General features: G+C 46.0%; 1 protein-coding gene across 1 annotated transcript in view; it reads right to left on the bottom strand.

Moving 5' to 3' along the window:
* Window positions 1-5221, bottom strand: part of RNF169 (ring finger protein 169) — a 47136-nt gene extending 41915 nt beyond the window's left edge. Inside the window, exon 1 of the mRNA XM_053310290.1 lies at window positions 4760-5221. Within this exon, the coding sequence (XP_053166265.1) occupies window positions 4760-5132 (373 nt within the window). The 5' untranslated portion in view covers window positions 5133-5221. The remainder of the gene's footprint in view (window positions 1-4759) is intronic.
* Between the last annotated feature and the right edge of the window lie 16378 nt (window positions 5222-21599).

The raw sequence follows: 21599 nt of genomic DNA, 5'->3' as shown, positions 1-21599 counted from the left end.
CCATTGATAGACCTCTCCTCTATGAAGTTATCCAAACCCCTCTTCAAGCCATCCAGGTTGTTGGCTGTCACCACATCTTGTGGCACAGAATTCTACAAGTCGATTATGTTTGTTTGTTTGTTTGTTTGATTTGTATACCGCCCTTCCAAAATGGCTCAGGGCGGTTCACAAGGTGTTGTGTGAAAGAGTACTTCCTTTTGTTGTCCCCAAATTTCTTGGCAATCAATTTCATGGGATGACTCCTGGTTCTAGTGTTGTGAGAGGGAGAAAAATTTCTCTATTAATCATGCATGATAAAGGAAGACAAGATGATCATAAGGAAGATGCTCTAGTCCCCTGATCATCTTGGTTGCTCTCTTCTGCACTTCCCCCTACACTGCCCTTCTTCAGGTATGGTGCCCAGAACAGTATGCAGTAAGGATGTACATGAACCAGTACGGAGGCCCTTTTAAGGGCCTCCGAACCGGTTTGAACCCTGGCCGGCTTGAGGGTTTGACGGTGGTGGTGTTTTTAACAGCGGGGCAGGATGCACTTAACCCCCCCAACACTGCGTTTCCCCACTGGCGCACGATTCCCTAAAAGCCAGTCGGAGTGGCAGTGTACCTACCTGCCACCCTGTTCAGGTAGACTGCCACCCTGACGGGCTTTTAGGGAATAGTGTGCCAGTAGGGAAACACAGTGGTGGGGGGTAAGTGCATCCTCTCCTGCCCTTAAAGCCACCACCAACCCCACCGTTGAACCCTCAAGCTGGCCAGGGTTCAAAGTGGTTCAGAGGCCTGTAAAAGGGCCTCTGAACTGGATCGTGCACATCCTTACTGTGTACAGTTCTGGGCACCATACCTAAAGAAGGAAAGCACGATTCCTTAAAAGCCCGTCGGGGCAGCAGTGTACCTCCCTGCCACCTCATTCAGAAGTCCGGAAGTAACAGCTTCACATTCGCAGCTACTACTTCTGGACAACGTAGGAACGGGGCGGCAGGGAGGTGTGCTGCCACACTGACGGGCTTTTAGGGAATCATGAGCCGGCAGGCGAAACATGGCAAAGGAGTGCATCCTCCCCCACCCTTAAAGCCACCCCTCCCGCTCTGTGCACATCCCTAGTACGCAGTTCTCCAAGTGTGGCTGCACCATAGTTTTGTATAAGAGCATTATAATATTAGCAGTTTTATTTCCAATCCCCTTCCTAAGGATCTCTAGCATGGAATTGGCCTTTTACCACTGCTGCTGTACATTGAGTCAACACTTTCAACAAGCTCTCCACCACTGCTTACCCCAACTACTAGATCATTTATGAATAAATGAAAGAGCACCAGTTCCAGTCCAGATCTCTGGGGGACTCCACTTCTTACTTCCATCCGTTGTGATAACTCTCCATTTATACCTACTCTGTTTCTTGTCTTTCAATCAGTTACCAATCCACACACGAACCTGTCCCCTTATCCGATGACAGCTAAGTTTTCTCAAGAGTCTTTGATGAGGAACTTTGTCAAAAGCCTTTTGGAAGTCCAGGTACACTATGTCAACCAGATCACCTTTATCCTCACACCTGTTGACACTCTCAAAGAACTCCAAAAGGTTGGCGAAGGAAGATTTACCTTCACAGAAACCATGCTGCTTCTCCCTCAGCAGAGCCTGCTCTTCTATGTGCTTTACAATTTGAGAATGCTTTCCATCAATTTGCCTGGAACAGACATTAAGCTAACCAGTCTGTAAAATCAGTGTCACATTGGGTACTTTCCATTCCTCCGATACAGAGCCTGATTGTAGGGATAAGCCATTTCACATTTGAGTTCTTTAAGGACTCTTGGATGGATGCTGTCTGGCCCCGGCGATATACCAGTTTTTAACTTTTTCAGACTGTTTAGATCATCTCGTCACCTCTATCTCAGTTCTTTAGCCTCTGTCCCCGAGAAGCCCAGTTCAGGAACAGGTATATGCTTAGTATCCTCTGCTGTGAAGACAGGTGCAAATAATTCATTTAGCTTCTCTGCAACCTCCAGATCCTCCTTAATAATCCCTTTCACTCCCTCATCATCTAACGGTCCAACCGTGTCCCTGGCGTGTTTCCTGCTTCTGACGTGTTTAAAGAAGTTTGTTATTCCCCTTGATGCTTTTAGCTAAATGTTCCTTAAACTCTCTTTTCACCTCCCTTATGGTCACCTTGCATTTCTTTTGCCAGAGTTTGTGTTCTTTTCTGTTCTCTTCCTTCCAATTTCAGAAGGAAGTCTTCTTCCCCTTTATAGCTTCCTTGACTTGACATAGGAACATAGTATATGGCAGTTTCCTGAGTCAGACCATTGGTCTATCCAGCTCAGTATTATCTTCAAAAACTGGCAGTGGCTTCTCCAAGATTGCAGGCAGGAATCCCCCTCGGCCCTATCTTGGAGAAGCCAGGGAGGGAACTTGAAACCTTCTGTTCTTCCCAGAGCAGCTTCATCCCCTGAGGGAAATATCTTGCAGTGCTCACACATCAAGTCTCCCATTAATATGCAACCAGGGCAGACGCTGCTTAGCTATGGGGACAAGTCATGCTTGCTACCACAAGACCAACTCTCCTCTCCATTACCTGCTAGCCATGATGGCATTCTCCTGGTCTTGGTAGTACCTTTCCTTCTTATGTAAGTTATGTAAGCAGCTTGGAGTAGCCTAATGGGTTAACCACCTCATTGAGACCAAGGCCAGAGCCACCCACAGTGCTTGTCAACACGCAATGTTTCTAATGCAAAATTTCTATTACCCTGCAAACTATCAATCTCAGGTATCTCACATACCTTACCTCCCAAGAAAAGTGTTACACATAGCAGCCAACTCTCTGCAATAATCACACACTTAGTGCTTGCCAGCACATTCATTACCACATATGTCCCTCTCTTACACTCATTTTCTCTCAAAACATTGCATTTCAAATGCTTTCAATGGTCATCAACAAATATGTGCATGCTTCAGTGTTATGAAACTACTGAAATTACTGTTGTAGCAGGAAATTGCTTGTATTGAGCAGGGGGCTGGACAAGGCCTCCAAGGTCCCATCTGGCTTTCGACTTCTATGATTTTATGTGATGCCAATGCACAGGCCAACTCAAGGCTTTCCCAACATTATGTGGAGGTAAAACAAAAGGTTTGTTCAAGGAAGTGTCAAACAGAAATGCACCAATCCCCACCTAACGTGTTTGCAAACAGCTGATGGATATCTAAAACACACCTGCTTAATGCACCTACAAGGTAGCATGCACACAGACAGCTGCCCCGCTTCCACCCCTGGCAGAATCGCATCCTAGCTAGAATTGTACTTAGTAGGAAGGGCCATCAAACACAGTGGGATTTACTTCTGAGTAAACATACAGAAGGAGGAAAGTTGGTTTTGTGGTAGCAAGTATGAATTGTCCCCTTGCATTTGAATAAGAGTATGTGTGAACACAAAAATATACCCCTTACAGGATGGGGCTGTAGAAGGTCCCAGGTTCCCTCTCTGGCATCCTCAAGTAGGGCTCAAAGAGACTCTTTGGAGAAGCCGCTGCCAGTCTCTGTGGAAGACTGCTCACCTTTGGCCCTCCTGCAGATGTTGGCCTACAACTCCCATCATCCCCGACTATAGGCCACTGTGGCTGGGAATAATGGGAACTGTAGTCCAAGAACAGCTGGAGGACCAAAGCTTAGCAGCCCTGGTGTAGACAAAACTGAGCTAGATGGACCAATGCGTAGAAAGCAGCCTGCTCTGTTCCTATGACCAGGGTCCTAGAGCACCTTTCTTATGAGGCAAGCCTACACCTGGGGCTTTTCAGTTTAGAAAAAAGACGACTGCGGGGAGACATGATAGAGGTCTATAAAACCATGCATGGTGTGGAGAAAGAGAAATTATTTTCCCTCTCACACAACACTAGAACCAGGGGTCACTCCATGAAATTGATTGCCAGGAGGTCTAGAATCAATAAATGGAAGTACTTTTTCACACAACACATAATCCACTTGTGGAATTCTCTGCCACAAGATGTGGTGACAGCCGACAACCTGGACGGCTTGACGAGGGGTTTGGATCACTTAATGGAGGTCTATCATCGGCCACTAGTCAGAGGGCTATAGGCCACCTCCAGCCTCAAAGGCAGGATGCCTCCGAGTACCAGTTGCAGGGGAGTAACGGCAGGAGAGAGGGCATGCCCTCTGTGGCTTCCAGTGGCATCTGGTGGGCCACTGTGTGAGACAGGTTGCTGGACTAGAAGGGCCTCCTTGGGCCTGATCCACCGGGGCTGTTCTTGTGTTCTTATGACTACACCAATCTTATCCTTCAAAGAAACAGGTCTTCTTAAAGCAAGCCAGGACACTTGACTGCAAGACAGGTCTCAGTTAGGCTCCAGACCAGGGGGCTCCCTCCACAGCGCAGCGCGCACAGCCGCCCACAGCCGCCAACCAGCCAACAGCAGGCACAGCCCTGGGCAGAGCCCTACAAGACCAAGGGAACACGCACGCCCTTGTCACGCCCCCTCCCACTCCAAGCAGCCAATGGGTGGGCTCCGTGGACCACGCGCACATCGCAGTTGGCCGCGCCGCCCGCGCCTGTCAAAAGCACACACATACATCCGTGTTAGCCCCTGCACACGTGCAGTTTCAGAGCCCGGCCTGCACTCTCCTCTTCTTTAAGGAGACACACAGCGCGCCACGAAGCACCCCCAGACGAGAGGCGCGCATGTTTCTCGCGCGCGCCCGCTAACCCGGACTCATTCACACGATACGTGTCACGCCTTCAAGCGCCGCCGGCGCCGCACCTCGCTCTGCCTGGGTGGACGGCGGCGGTGGTGGTGGTGGAGGAGGAGGCGGCCCCGCTCCTGACGCCGGCCAAGCAGAGGCGAGGCTGTCCGGGCGGCTGCGGCAGAGTGGGCGGCCGGGGCCCTGAGGGCAGGAACATCGGCAGGGGCCGCCCTCCGGCACTCCGGGCTCCACCGCCTCTTTTTCTTCAGCCCCGCTCCGGCTCTGCTGCTGCTGCTGCTGCCGCCTCCTCCCCCGGCCTCGGCGAAGGAGCGGCGACACTGCGGCCCGGACGCCGAGCCGTGCGGTGGCTGCTGCCGCGGCCGCCGCCATTTTGTCACGGCGTGAAGGGAAGGAGGGAAACAAACCGGGCTCCGGCCACGCCCACCTCATCCATATTCATAAGCCGCCGGCGTCTTCGCCGCTGCTTCAACCGCGCGCCAACAGGCGTTTGGGCGGGCAGAGCGCGCCTTTTTCGATCCCGGGGGTGACGCCACTTTGGGCGCCCCGCCCTCTCACCGCCTCCTTATATAAGGCAGGCGCGCGCCAGGCCACGCCCCTTCTGAGGAGCCCGCCTTTCTACCTCCTGAATATTAATCAGCGCCACCCCCGCCCTCTCTCTGTTTCCAATTCTCCCGCTCACTTGCTTTGATTTGTTTCCCCCCCATTACGTTACGTAATAAAAACTGACTTTCTTTCCTATGTTTGAATACACAAAATGCTGTACAAAATGTGTGTGTAACAAAAATAAGACTGACAACAGAGGGTCTTTTTAAAAGTCTCTTTTAAGACATACCAGTTTTCTCTCAGGCTTTTCATTAAAATTAATTTCAAAGTGTTTCGTTATTTTACTCAGTGAAATATGTTAAATAAATATGTTTTTAAAAATTGTCTTGTTTTACTCTGTAGGTTGTTTTTGTTCTGTGAAAGTGTTTTTGTTTTATTTTTATATTGTAAATTGGATTATATACACTGCAGAGAGATAGAGATATATATACTATCATAAATATGATAGATAAATAAAAAATAATAAATGAATAAGAGGAAACCAAATCTAAGTTGAATGTTTAGAAATAAAATAAAATAAAATAAATAAAATAATAAATGAGTAAGAGGAAACCAAATCTAAGTTGAATGTTTTGGCTTAGGCCTTCATAAGCGACCGATGGATTTTTTCAAAAAACAGCTCACAAGGTGGCTGTTAAGAATGCTGTTAGCAGAGCTCCAGGGCAGGTGACAGGAAAAGAATGATGGGAAAATGTTGCAGGTGAACATGACATGTCCTCCAAGTTCGGTCAACGAGGTATGAGGGTCTTGAGCCTATCCGTTCAAAAAATCAGTTCTTTGTGCAGCGTCTCAAGATGTGAATGTTGCACATTCAGGAAATAGTTCTCTATCTGTGAGATTATGGTTGCCTGAGTGGAAATGTTCAGACCCATAGAAAGAAATGGCTCCAATTTCTTTATTAAGATGGTGGACACTTGTGGTTCCTGAAACGTGTCCTCAGGTCTGTGGATGTTTTGCCTACATATTGCACTGGGCACTCTGGACGTCGGCACTGTATAGCATAAACCACTTGGGTTTACATATTGGGTTCCCCGCTTTGGCTGAAGATGTTCCTAGAGATCTTTACCCGCAATAATTTTCCAATATTGATTTCAACATTGAACAATTTAAGTCCTCACAAGTCAAGCACACAAGACAATCGCAGATAACAATCAATGACATCAAGAAGAAATGCTTGACAGCAGGGATGTGGGGGCAATGGAGCAAGGGAGGACAAGCATCCCTCGGCCACCAGGGTCAGGGGGCCCGCCGAGCCCCCTCACCCAGGGTACCCCTTTGTTCCAGATCCTCCCACAGCCAGAGGTGCTCTTACCCCTGGAATTTGGGGCCAAAGTCCAGGGCCTTCACAGTCCCTTCCCCCCCCCAAATCCTCCTTAGTCTGTCCCAGGTGTTGTGGTTGCCTGGTAGAGCATGATGATGCTTAATTTGCAGGGGAGGGGGGCCCTCCAAAGGTCTTTCAGTCCAGGCTCCAAAATTACCTAGGTGCACCTCTGCCCACAGCCAGTTGAGTTCACCAGCTGGCGAGCCAGATGGTTAGTTCGCCAGCCAGGAGCACGAGACACCATTTTCCTTCCCAGCCAGCGTTTCATTGAAAAGCTTGCTGGTTTGGGGCTTTCCCCCCTGCTTCAAACTTAGCAGGTTAGAGGGCTGGGGGATCTTTGTACCAAGATCATGTTCATGTTGGAAGTTGAAGGACTTTGCGCTGTCTCTTGTCTCAGACAGTGGAGGACAGACTAGTGAGTCAGAGGGCTAGAGGGTCAAGACATTGGTCATCCCTTCTCCACTGCTCTTATGCTATCCCTTTGAAATGTAGATTGCTACTCTCAGGGATTCAACTTCCTTCCTTTCTCTCTTCCTACCTGTCTTTCTACCTTGCAACATGGCAAGCCTCTCTCCCTGTACCATATGTGCAGAGAGGATGCAGAATCCATCTGCATCCAGCTAGATAGATAGATTAGAGATCCTAACTCCTCACTTTCCTATCTAGAATGGAGTTCCTTAATAAATGCCTTTTATATTAATTTGAAACTATGAATTGGCTCCAAGTTACTTTACTCTCAGGATACACACATGCCTAAGTAAATTCCGCTGTGTTGTGCCTCTGTGCACTCTGCTATAATGAGAAAGGGATTCTCTCACCACAGAGAATTTCCAGCAGTTCACACATAGAATCATAAGGGCAGTTCACATGACCAGCCCTATTTGGGCTTGCACATCTCTACCAGGCTAGGACTGGTCATGTGGAGTGCCAGGAACATGACCGATCCTCTCCTGCCAGGTAGCCTGGGTTTTCCTACCTGGGCTAAAAGTAAGGTAGAAGGGTGCATGCGCACCTTCCTATCCCACTGCCCAGTTGTGTGGCAGAACAAACCGCTGGCAGTCCTGTCCCGGCTGCCAGCAGTCCGTGCTACTATATAGGCCAGGGGAAAGAGCTTGCCAGCCTCTAGAATGGTCACAATGCGCTGTGCTGAATGTGCGGCATATTGTGGTGTTCCTGGAGGCTGGGATGCTCTTTTCTCCAGCCCCTGCATTGGTGTGCCTGGCAGGGGTCATATGGGCACCACTCAGGAAGAAGTGCCGATAGTGTGGTGGGAAGATAAGCAGGAGTCTGCCTTCCCCTGCTCACTCCAATCCAAACGTATTAACAACCTTATAGAATTTCAGAGCTGGAAGGGAACTTGGAGGTACAACCGAGTCAGGTATCCTGCCCCCCACCGCCAAGCACAACTTGAGTATGATTTTCCAACCGGTTGTGAATGCACCTCATGGAATTACCATCATGTAATGCTAATGGTAAGTTAGCAGAGTAAACCCCTGCTACCTGGCAAAGAGGCACCTTTTACCATGGTGATTCTCTTTATTTAGCAGGGGGAGAGTAACTGGCCCTATCCACTCCCAGCACATTACCTCCAGTGACTTGCTGGTGTCTATCTTGTGTTTCTTTTTACATTGTGAGCCCTTTGGGGACAGGGATCCATCTTATTTATTTATTTATTTATTTCTATGTAAATAGCCCTGAGCCATTTTTGGAAGGGCGGTATAGAAATCAAATCAAATCAAATCAAATCAAATAAATAAATAAATGTAGCCCATATGACCAGTTTGCAAACCAACGTATCATGGGGAACTTTGTAAGATGCTTTGCTGAAATCAAGATAAATTGCATTCACAATATTCCCACAACCCACTAAGTTAGTAACCTGATTTAAAAAACAAAACAAAACTAGTCTGGCAGCAATTTTTCTTGACATATCCATGTTGGCTTCTACTAATGACTGCACTGTTATTAGGATGATTGCAGACCGACTGCTTTATAATATGTTCTAACATCTTCTCTGGTATTGAAGTCAGGCTGATTGATCTATTGTTTCCTGGATCCTGCGCCCCCTACCCCTCCACCCCACTTTTGAAAATTGGGACAACATCAGCCTGTCTCAAATCTCGTGGCAGCTTATCTGTTTTCCAGGATATGTCAAAGAAGATAGAGTTTCTGAGAGTATCTCAGCAATTTTTTTAATATTCTGGAATACAATTTATCCAGACCTAAAGACCTGAATTGATTTAAGGCAGGGGTTCCTAATGGCACAGCGGGGAAGCAACCTGCCTAGAGAGCAGGAAGCTGTTGGTTCGAATCCCTGCTGGTGTGTTTCCCAGAATATGGGAAACTCCTATATCAGGCAGCAACGATATAGGAAGTTGCTGAAAGGCATCATCTCATATCGCATGGGAGGAGGCAATGGTAAACCTCTCCTGTATTCTACCAAGAAAAACCATGGCTCTGTGGTGACCAGAAGTCGACACTGACTTGATGGCACAACCTTTCCTTTCCTTTCCTTTCCTTTTTCCTTTCCTTTCCTTTCCTTTCCTTTCCTAACCTGTGGTACTCCACCAGATGTTGCTGGACTACAGCTGGAGATGATAGGAGTTGTGGTTCAGAAACATCTGGAACCCCCTGGGAACCCCTGATTTAAGGTAGACAGGTATTTCCTGAACAACTTCTTATCAGTCTTGAACTGCTCTGCAATCCTTCCTGACCCTACATTCATGCTATTTTGGTGAAGCTGCACACAGTAAGTTACCTTTTTGGGAGAAGACAGAGGCAAAATAGGAACTGAACCGTTCTTCCTTCTCTGTCTCTCCTGTTCTCTCTTGTTCTCTGTCTTCCTTCTCTGTTCTCATCCTTACCAAGCAGTGGGCAATCCTACTTTCCCCTTCTTCTTCCTCTTACAGCAAGCATAACTGAAAAAGCCCTTTTTATCATTCTTTGCATCCCTTACCTGCCTTGTCTTGTTTAGAGCTTTAGCTCTCCTGACACATCTGGGCTGCTTGTCCTTGGTGATCGGCCCTTCCTTCAGTTTCTTATCCCCAACTCATCACTACATGTTTTGTGCAGCCACATTGGCTTTCTTCAAAGTCATACTCTGGAAGTTATACGCCTTGCCTTCAAGAGGAAGAAACTTTGATTCTCCCATGGTTGTTGGAGTCAATAGTGTGTTTGTAGCAGGACAGGCTCAACTTTATAGGCTAAAGCTGGCAATATCTATCTAGGTCTTGCACGCCACTCCCTTCAAATTGACTTCTCAAGTCAGAGCAAGCCTGAATAGCATCTTTCAGCCCCATGGATGCTCTGCGCACTCATCAACTCCAGCTCCTTCACCAACATCAGACCTTCACTAACCCTCATTATTGGCATTCAAAATCTAGTGCAGTATTCTTCACTGATGCAGCCCTCATCAACCCAGTGTGCACCCCCCTGACTTAATTGTTGAAGGCCAAAAGCTGAATATTCTGCACTGTCCCCCTGGCAACCTGCAGAGCCAACCATCCCCCCTGTGATAGTGCTGTACTTTGTCCAGTGCCAGAGGGGAAACGGATCCTTCTTGAGTCCCGGGACCATCTTGGAAGGCATGCACAGAGTGCTGGGAAGTGTAGCCCTTCCTACCTCTTTCCTCCTAGAGCTCTTAACAGAGGGCTCTGTCCCTTTTAATGGGCCCTCCCAGCACCAAGAAAAGTGCAGTATTGCTCAGAGGTCAGCACAGTGGGAAATGGCACACACATTGGAGCCAGTGTGGTGTAGTGGTTAGAGTGCTGGACTAGTACTGGGGAGACCTGAGTTCAAATCTCCATTCAGCCATGAAACTAGCTGGGTGACTCTGGGCTAGTCACTTCTCTCTCAGCCTAACCTACTTCACAGGGTTGTTGTGAGGAGAAACTTAAGTATGTAGTACACCGCTCTGGGCTCCTTGGAGGAAGAACGGGATATAAAATGAGTTTTTTTTTTTAAAAATGGAGTGTTTTGCCCAAGTGGCCCTGGCTTGAAAAATAGTGAAGATCATTGATCTAGTGTGTAGCTAAACAGTATATGTAAAACTCTCCTTGATTTCTGTTGGGTTATAGCATTGGGAAATTCTTATTTTATTGTATTTATTATCATATTTTTATACCACCTGATATGTGCATCTCTAGGTGTGTACAAAATTTAAAACACAATTTAAAAGAGTAAAAACGGTTAAAATTTCACAAAACAAAGTAAAAACAATTTCATAAGAGAAAAACAAACAGTTTAAAATTAATTTCAGTTAAAAACTTGGGAAAACAGGTGCATCTTAAGGGTCTTCCTAAATGGGCTGGATTCCACCCAGTATGTGCTGGATTCCATCCAGTGGCCCTACTCAAAAGTTTGGATGGCTCCCAAGGCGGGGAAAGTGCTCTCCAGAGGCTAGTAGCTTGCTTCCAATTTCTGGGAAGGGGTCCCTAACTAAAGGAAAGTTGTTGGCTGTGAATGAACATTTTTGTGTCTCCAATTAAGGAGCAGTATAGTTAATGAACACCTAAGCAACATTGTCAATACTGGCAATAGAAAGGTTATTCTTCAAAGTGATGCCTTGAGGCTATTCTTAAGCCTTTCCAATGCAGAATTTCATCAGATTCAACTTTTATAGGTTATCTGCACCTGTGCTTTCCCTCAATTTACTTTCCTTCAGAGAAAATAAGTTTAGGTTGGGTGCATTAATGGGAAACGTAGTGGTGAGAGGGGGCAAAACACCCCCCCAATACACTTTGCCCCTTCTATGTCCCTCATTTCCCGCCCCCACCGCCCCGCGAACCACCATGATTCCAAGGCCTGATTCTCACGATACCTTTTCTTGAAATACCATAATGTCACAGTGGGATGATTTGCACATCTATATGTTGTTTGAACAAGTCCTGGGTGAGAGCAGGTATTGACTAGAGCTCAGTGCTGAAGATTAAAGTTGTCTTTAGCTTGGTAAATGCAGGCTCTTCTCATCATGTGATAACACTTTTATATAACATTTATATGTCATATTGGTTGTCCTCGTCTGCACCTTTTCCAGGTCTACAATATCCTTCTTAAGACCAAAGCTGTATGCAGTACTCGGATGTGGCCACACCATAGATTGGTATAAGGGCATTATAATATTAGCATTTTTATTTTCAATCCCCTTCCTAATGATCCCTAGCATGGAATTAGCTTTTTTCACAGCTGCCACTCACTGAGTCAACACTTTTGATGAACTGTCCACCAAAACCCCAAGATCTCTCTCCTGGTCAGTCATCGACAGTTCAGATCCCATCAGCGTATATGTGAAGTTGGTGTTTTTTTGCCGCAATGTGCAAAAAAAGTTCAATGAGTTGCTGAAGAGAGTGGAGAATCTGATTTCTCCAGCTAGTGTATATTTTAATTTACTCAAGTGAAGGCAAATCCTCATCAGACTGAATTCATTCAAGCATTGCTCGCCAGTAGAGGTCCCTGTGGCACAGAGATAAGCGGCCTTCTGCTGCAGTGTGAATTGATCTCTGATAGAAAGGACTGGAGATCACATAATGAGATTTTTGTTACTCTATAATAACTTAATTTTAGCCTCCCTGTAACATTCACAGTCAAGGTGAGTGAGGAAAGTGAAAGGGTCCCCTCCATTCTAAAGCATGCTGATTATGGGTGAAGATGAAGTGTACAGTATCTTCTAATCTGCGCTTGTGATTGTGGCCTAGCTCTTACTGAGGAGGTATACCTGTGTCTGGGTTGTACCACATCTCTCTGCAGATTATTGAGGCTCACATGACTGAATGCTCCGTCATACAAAATGCCCTTCTGCACTGGAGAGTAGGAGGATGAGTTCTAGTCTAGCCTTCTCCTTGACATGCTAGAGTTTATATGCAGGGATCTTTTTTATCGGAGTAGCTTTCAGTCATGTGAATCTCCAGCTGCAGCCTGAAGTGGTATAGCCCAGACTTCTGTGAGAGCTGGGCCTCTGAGTAATCTGGAATAACCAAGTGTGGTGGTTATACCAGGTTAATTAACACCACAAAGTACAATGGTGTGTGATTTGGGTTAAGATGGTCAGATACTGAATTGAGGGGTAACATAGCTGATATTGCCTGAGCTAGCACTAGTACACACGCATCACATATATAAGACAACACTTCTGCAATGCAAAATAATCAACTTTATTTGCTCAGTAAAGTATCCTGGACTAACAATAGCCGAATTAAATCTCCCAAAATACACATTTTTGCTAGGGATGAATCAGAGTTTGAAATGAATTGCAAGATAATCTGCAATGACTGACAAGATCAATATCTTTTGAGTGACAAAAAGTTGTATTCCGTCTAGCAGTCCTTTTTGTTTTGTTGATTAGAAGTTTGTCCAAGTGGGTATCCTGCAGAGAGTGTGGGAAAATGGAATTGTTTCTGAATACACTCTTAGTTAAATCTATATATGATTACTTTGTGTATATGAGCGAGGCAGCTTATAAAACATTTGGCAATGAGGTTTTGAACCAGCTAAGCATGTGAGCCTGCAAAGCTTGTGAATGTGCCTGCAACTTCATTTCATTTTATTACTAGGTCTACATTCCGAACTGCTGCATTCTACTATTGCTGCTGCGGATTGTTTCTCTAGCTTACTGACCTGCACAACCCCTGAAGCTACTTTTTCCTTGTCAGTCCTGGACTCTGTTGTTCATTGAATGCCCACTGCAGCATGGCTCATAACCCACCACCACCTTTTTTGTGTCCACCTCAGGAGAACCTCTTCTCTGGAAACAATAGAGGTCCTATTTCTGCAATTGCCTCCTCAATAAGTCACTATACAGACCCCTGATTTTACTCCAGCAAAGCAGAAGGCTATATTGCTTCACTGCCTGGGCCCTGAAGGCCAAAGAATATATACTCATTTGTCATTTTCTACCAACTTGGAAGGGGATGCCAACCCTTATGAATCTACTCTACAAGCCTTAGATTAGTTCAACCCTACTTTGAATGTGATTGCTGAACCTTACAAGCTCTGTTATGGATCCAGCTGCCTGTTGAATTTATTGATCAGTATGTCACAACATTGTGTGCCTTAAGTGTAATGTGTGAGTTTGCCAACTTTGCTGATGAAATAATCAGGGATCAGATTGTTATGAAAACTAACTGTTTCAAATGGTGTGAAAAACTGCTCCTGGAGCAGAAATCTACCTCAGATAAAGTTATAGAGATGGCTGGGAGGGTAGAAAATGCTTCTCACTGTGCCAAATCACTCTCTTTGGTACCCCCAAACCAACTTCCTGAAATCCAGTCTAAATCCTTCTATTCCCAATCTTCTCATATGGCACTGCCCCAGAAAGTGCAACACAAGAAAGGATGAGCTGCTACAGCCCCCAAAGCCAATTTTGCTGACTGTCCTGAATGGAAGGTCACTTGCAATAGGTGCAAGAAAATAGGACACTTTGCTAAAGTTTGCAAGTCTGCTGTCCGCTCCATTACTGCTTCACCATATGGTAAGGATGAGGCAGATGAACCACTTCCTGACAGTGTTTTAAGCGTGGCAAACTCAGAGCCTACTTCTCTACATTGTCAAGGAAAACCTAACGGCCAAAAAGTGCAGATGATGGCTGATTCTGGTTCTGTGTACGCTGTCATTTCTCATCTACTTTACAAGAAACTCCTTACTACATCAGATCTGCACCCGCAGCCTTCAGACATCCATCCATGGGGATATAGAGGTTCCCCTATTTCCACAAATTGATTTTTCACTACTGCCCTTGAGTACAAAGGACTTCCTGCAGAAGAGGAAATGTATATGTCACAAAAAGGAGTCTCAATATTGGGCTAGAAATATCAGAAAGATCTTTGGATAGTGTTAGACCCAAATAGCACGGAACCTGTATTACACATGATGGAGCATCCATATGCTGATATGACTGCTGATTTATCTGATGTTTTTACTGGTACTCCTGGCACTGCCATACATTTCAAACATAACATTCAGATGAAGGCAAATGCAATACCTGTACAACACAAAGTGAGGAACGTACCCATAGCATTGTTTTATTGGGTCATCCATTATGAAATATCAATGAATGCTGCTTACTCTGGAAGAGGCCTCAGTGTTCACAGCTTTGGACTTGTCTTTGGCCTATCATCAAATTACACAGCCTTCATTACCCCAGAGAGTCTTTTTCAATTCAAAAGTCTGTCCTTTGGATTAGCCCCTACAGCTTCGGTATTTCAAAGAATGATGCATGCAATTTTTGGGGACTATGGATAGCATCACTTACTTTCAGGATGACATTTTAGTGTATGTATGTATGTATTACATTTATAAACCCCACCCCCATCCAGAGGCTCTGGGTGGAGTACAACTAGTTTAAAAAACATAAAAACAAACATTATTTAAAACACACTACTTAAAACAATCTAAAAATAATCTTAACACAATTTAAAACCAATTAAAATACTTAAAAACAATTTAAAAACCTTGGAAGGACAGGCCAAAAAGTAAGTCTTTAGGGCTCTCTTAAAGGCCAACAGTGAGCCCAAACTGCGGCTGTCTCCCGGGAGTACATTCCATATGCCAGGATCAGCTACAGAGAGGGCCCAGTTCCGAGTTGCCACCAGGAGCACTGGTGATAACTGGAGACGGACCTCTCCAGATGACTTCAATGTCCGATGAGGATCATAAGATAGCCTGGACCCAAGTTGTTCAGGGCTTTAAAGGTAATAAACAGCACTTTGTATTTTGCCCTGAAACATATCAGTAGCCAATGCAACTGTTTTAAAACAGGCATAATATGGTCTCTCTGGGTTGCCCCGGAGAGCAATTTAGCTGCCGCAATTTGAACTAACTGAAGTTTCTGAACCATGTACAAAGGCAGCCCCACGTAGAACGCATTGCAATAGTTGAGCCTGGAGGCAAAACTATTGAGAAGCATGATGCTAAACTTACAGAAGTCTTAAGAAAACTCTGACAGCACGTCTCTGCAGAAAAATGTTGGTTCCGCACACACTCAGTGACATACTGGGGACACACAATGGTCCATGTGTAGAGCCGAAAGAGGGTCTTAACCAGCTCTCCCCACAGACGATTGCCTAGCCCTTTTTGGGTGGTTCAATCAGCCGCCCAGCTGAGTACCAGCGCGGAGCTGGTTGAATACCATCACGGAGCTGGTTGGGACGGTGGGGTTCGGGGGCCTACTGGCCCCCAGAAGTCCCATAAGGCACCATGCAAGAGCGTGGTGCCTTTTGGGGAGCCCCCGACACCAGGAGGCTGGTTGTAGCCTCCCTGTTGAGAGGCTATTTGTGAGTCAGCGCGCTGCGGAGCTGTGCCGTGGAGACACACAAGCAGTTAACCCACTTTTCGGGTGCTCTTGTGCCCAAAACCTGGGTTAAGCAGCAGGCTACCCAAGAGGGTTTGCCACCATGCCGCCAGGAACCGTGTGGTTCTCGATGGTTCTCACACGCAGTGGAAGGGCTTCCTTCGCTCAGTTTCCACTGCGCGTGAGAATAGCCTCAGTATCTCAGAGTGGCGTACGTCCCAAAACAGACAGTGAAAGCTATTCAGGAAGCACCAGAGCCACACAACAAGGGTGCACTTCGATCACTTTTAGGATTGTGTGAATATTACTCTAAATTTGTTAGACAATTTCCCTCAAAAGTTGCTGTATTGCATCTTCTTTTTAAAAATAATGTAGCATTTAACTGGGATGCATCCCGCAAGGCTAGTTCTCAGGCTATCAAATCAGCCATTGCTGAAAGGCCTGCTCTCACCTTTTGACACCAACAGGCACACTATTGTAACCACTGATGCTTCTGAATATGGTTTGGGTGCTGTCTTGACCCAGCAGAAATGGGGAACGGAAAGTTACAGTTGCCTTTGCTTCCAGAATGCTTACTGCTCCAGAGAAGATGTATTCTGTAATTGAAAAAGAAGATCTAGCATGATTCTGGGTGGTGAGGAACTTAAGGACTTACTTGTGGGACAGAACATTCACTTTACTGTCAGACCATAAACCTGTATCTGCTTTATTTACTACTCGGGGATCGAGTCGAGTGATCCCAAGAATAGCCAAATGGGTCACCAGACTTATGGACTTTGATTTCCAGGTGGAATATCTACCAGGTATTCAGAATACAACTGCAAATGGTTTATCTCGACTTCTGCATCCAGGCCAAGAGGAGATCACAGAAAAAGAGAATGAAGGAGTAGTAATTGCACAAATAGCTTCATCCACTCATGGAGTGATCACCTCTTCTGAATAGAAAGCAGCTCTCAGTGCTGATCAAGTGCTTACTGAACTTAAACTTTACATAATTAATAGATGGCCATGCAAAAACAATGTACCGGAACATCTTCAACCATACATGCACATAGCGAGTGAGCTGTCTCTTCTCAATGAGCTGGTGCTGAGGACTGGTCATTTGGTGGTGCCAACCTCCTTACAAGCAAAAGTGATCAAAATTGCTGATGAAGGTCAACTGGGCTTGAGCTTGACTAAAGGCGAATCAGAGAACGTTTTTGGTGGCCAGGTAGAGTCAAACACATTGAAAATGTAGTTAGGCACTTTATGGCTTGTGCTGTATCTGACAAATCGCAGAAGACTTTCCCCACCCCCTTGACACCAGTAGAGTATCACAATGGTCCCTGGGCAAAACTTGCTCTGGATATAATGGGATCTTTTGGTGTTCATTAACTTTTGTACCGTCCAAGATTCCAAAGCTTGCAATAGACCAGTGGCGACTGCTGCTTCTTGGGGCTGAGGGGGCAAAGGGGAGAGGAGGGAGCCGGGGGTAACCATAGGTGGGACTAATAGTAGCAGGTCCAACTCTAAATTAGAAAGAACCAGCCCATGGTTTTCTCCATCTGTAAAGCTGTTTACTTGTCTCAAACAAAATCTCCATCATTCACACCAACATTTGGCAGTTGGCAATTTATTGCTAATTTAGTGCTAAATTCATCCCTTCGTTGTGAGTGAAGGAATCCAGCCCTTAGTGGTTCTTAGTGAGTGTCAGGTAGGCATTGCAGGTAGTACTTGCATACACACATTTCACACCCCTTGAAAATACCACAATGTATTTCCTTTCTTCTCGCAAATATGCACATGGATATTTCTTTAAAATTATTATTAAAAAGCAAGCTTTCTTTCTCCCTTTCTCACAATCTAAACATTTCTGCGATATGCCCTTGGACTGCAATCCTGTGCACACAGCAGTTACTTGGGAGTAAGCCCCAATGAGTTCATTAAGGAATAAACTGCAAAGCTGTTTGGAATAACTTGGAATAAACTGTATAGAACTGGCTGCAGTTCTATGTAGCATTTACTTGAGATAATCCTTTATCAGGTCTGGAAATTAAGCCATATAAATCACAAACCTGTACAAAGAACTTACACTGAGGACCTTTCCTTTCAATACTACTAAAAGGTAAAACACAAAATAACCTACCAACAGCAAACAAAAATTGGCATAAGGACTGTAAAGTGGTGTTGCTACGACTATTACGGACTGGTCTGGTTTCCAAGCTGTGCCTGTTAGGTTGCTCATGACATAATCTCCTACCTAGGTAAAATGAACCATAGGTAAAACCCAGGGTAGAAAACCCAAAGTTTTACCTCGTTAAAACCCTGGGTAGAAAAACTGGGCTACCCAGATCTCAAGCATTCAGGAGTGGAGGGCTCTAGGTGCTCCAGATGACACAAGCTGCTTGGAGTAGCAGCTCGTGTTGTGAGAATCAGCATAGTCTCTTGTGACACCTTAAAGACTGACTTATTTATTATAGCATAAATGGGGAAATGACTTGATTAGCAAGCCAGAGGTTGCCAGTTTGAATTCCTGCTGATATGTTTCCCAGACTATGGGACTATGGGAAACACCTATATCGGGCAGCAGCAATATAGGAAGATGCTGAAAGGCATCTTCTCATACTGCGTGGGAGGAGGCAATGGTCAACCCCTCCTGTATTCTACCAAAGAAAAACCACAGGGCTCTGTGGGCGACCGGAGTCGACACTGACTCAATGGCACACTTTACTTTTAAGCTTTTGTGGACTAGAGTCCACTTCATCAGGTGCCGGAAGCGTTATCCTTGGTTGGCCTATACGTAGGTAGATGGGGTGCAGAGAGAAAGAAAACCAGCCTCACTTTCTACAATTATTTTGTTTAGATTCATAAATATACCTGCCACTGGAGGATAACACTTCATACATCTGATAAAGTTGGCTTTAGTTCACGAAAGCTTATGCTGTAATAAATGTGTTTGTGTTAGCCTTAGGGTGTGTGTGTCACAAGTCTCTTAGGAGTTAGGGTTACTCCCTTGAACATTATAGTCATCTCAGCCCAAGTTAGCTAAGAAAACAAGACTGCCTCCCACCCAGCCGGACAGGATGTTACAAGCAAGGTAGTCTCGTGCTGGTTAGTCAAACTGCCCATGAATCAGGCATGACTTTTTCCTCATCAAGGGAAGAATTCCTTTGATGGTGAAGTGATGTCACCAACCCTCATGAGGCTGAAACCGCCTCCAAACAATAGGTCATTTAAGTATATTAATATATTTAGGTCTGCCCATGTAGGGGAAATTACATGTTAGTCTTGTTAACCAAATCAAGCAGTTGGCTGTTATATCAATAATGTGCTTTGTCACAGTGTAAGGTTTATTTCACTTGCAGAGAGAGGCTAAGATCACACACACACACACACACACACACACACACTCTCTTTTATTGCATATGAAAAAACCACCTATGTCATGGCTTCCCTCTCACCCATGGCATAGCTGAGATCTGGGGTGGGCAGAAGTTGGATCAGAATCTACTGGTATGTCCCTGAGTGATGTACAGTGGATTGGCAAGGACTTCTGACTCCCAGTAACAACTTCTGGAAGGGCAGATGTTTTAGTCTGTTGCAACAAACGCAACGAAGAAAGAGCCCTGTCATTCTTTAAAAACTATCAAATGTCTTGCAGCATAAGCTTCTGTCGACTAGGGAATATGACATTGTTTGTCATATTCTGCTAGTTTTGTGCTAGATCAGGGCTGCACAACTTAGACCTGCAGATGTCCAACATCCTGCAGATGTTGGCCCACAGCTCCCATCGTCTCTGACTACTAGCCACTGAAATGGAAACAAAGCAATCCTGCAAACCTCAAAACTGCCCATCCCTGCCTTAGACAGCCTGTGACCACCTATACCAGCGGTGGGGAACCTTGGCCCTCCAGCTGTTTTTGATCTACAACTCCCACCATCCCCAGCCATAATTGTGGCTGGGGATGATGGGAGTTGTAGCTCAACAACAGCTGGAGGGCCAAGGTTCCCCACCCCTGACCTATACCATCAATTTGTCTGTGTGGTATGTCTTTCAGTAGGGCTTCTTCTCAACCTTGGGTCTCCAGATGTGACTGGACTACAGCTTCCATCACCTATACCTACAGCCACACTTGCCTTCAACCATTGTGGCTGGGAATGATGGGAGTTACAGTTCAAAAACAGCTGGGGACCCAAGGGTGGGATGCTTTCTCTGACAGTATGGTTGTGTTGGGGAAGTGACTGGGGAAGGGGAGGAGCTTGGATCAACCACACCCCACAATGCATTGCAGTTCTCTCTTTCTTATTTATTTATTTATTTGTTTGTTTGTTTGTTTGTTTATTCTTGTTAGATTTATATACTGCCTTTCATTAAAAACAATTCCAAGGTTAACAAAAGTTAAAACACATTGATTGATTGATTGATTGATTGATTTGATTTGATTTGATTTGATTTGATTTATATACCACCCTTCCAAAAATGGCTCAGGGTGGTTTACATCTTCAAAACAAAAACAATTAAAATCACTTAACAATTAAAATCAAAACTAAATTGAACAATTGAAATCATTTAAACATTTAAATCATTTAAAACCAACATTCAAAATTTAAAACCATAAATCTAATTAAAAGCCTGGGTGAATAAATGTGTCTTCAGCGCCTTTTTAAAAGTTGCCAGAGATGGGGAGGCTCTTATTTCAACAGGGAGCACATTCCAAAGTCCAGGGGCAGCCACAGAGAAGACCTGTCCCCGAGTAGCCGCCAAATGAGCTGGTGGCAACCACAGATGAACCTCTCCGGATGATGTTAACAGGACGTGGGGCTCATGGTGAAGAAGATGTTCTCTTAAATAACCAGGGCTTAAGCTGTTTAGAGCTTTATAGTTAACTAGTGTTTTTTAGCCCGTTAAAATAACGGGCGCTAGCGTTTCCCCCCCTCACCTCCCGTTCCCTCCGTCTCTGGCGGGGCCGAGTGTGGCCGCCACCGCCAGTGGGCCCAGCCCGCCGTGGCGGCGGCGGCCACCAGCAGGCCAGGCCCAATCCTCTCCCCACCTCCGCCGCCATTGACCCCAGTCGCCCTGCAGCGGCCACCGCCACCAGCAGGGCCAGTCTCCCCGCCAGCGGCCGCCAGCGGGCTCAGTTCCCCCGCCGCCAGCGGGCCCAGTCTCGCGGCTGCTCAGCCGTACTATGTTCTCTGGCCGAGGCGGCGGCGCCTCCTCCCGCCCGGCTTCGGCGGCGGCTGGGCTGGACCCACCGCCGCTGCCTCTGCCCTCCCCGATCCCAGCGTCTCCCTCCCCGTAGTTTGCCAACGTGGCCGCCCGTGTCCCTGCGGCCGTATCTTTCTCAGCTGTTCTGGGCATGCGCTCCGCGCATGCCCAGAACGGCCAAGAAAGACATGGGCCGAAGAAAGACACGGGATCACGCTCAAGCCATTTATTATAGAGGATAACCAGCACCTTGTATTTTGCCCAGAAACATATCGGCAGCCAGTGTAGTTCTTTCAACAAAGGAGCAATATGGTCTCTCCGAGATGACCCAGAGACCAACCTAGCTGCTGCATTCTGAACCAACTTTAGTTTCCAGACTACATACAAAGGCAGCCCCACATAGAGTGCATTGTCGTAATCCAGCCTAGAAGTTACCAGCAGATGTACCACCGTTTTGAGGTCATTCATCTCAAGAAACAGACGTAGCTGGCGTATCCACTGAAG

Source organism: Hemicordylus capensis, chromosome 3 (assembly GCF_027244095.1).
Source record: "Hemicordylus capensis ecotype Gifberg chromosome 3, rHemCap1.1.pri, whole genome shotgun sequence".
Taxonomy (NCBI): domain Eukaryota; kingdom Metazoa; phylum Chordata; class Lepidosauria; order Squamata; family Cordylidae; genus Hemicordylus; species Hemicordylus capensis.
This window is presented reverse-complemented; position numbering and strand designations above follow the sequence as displayed.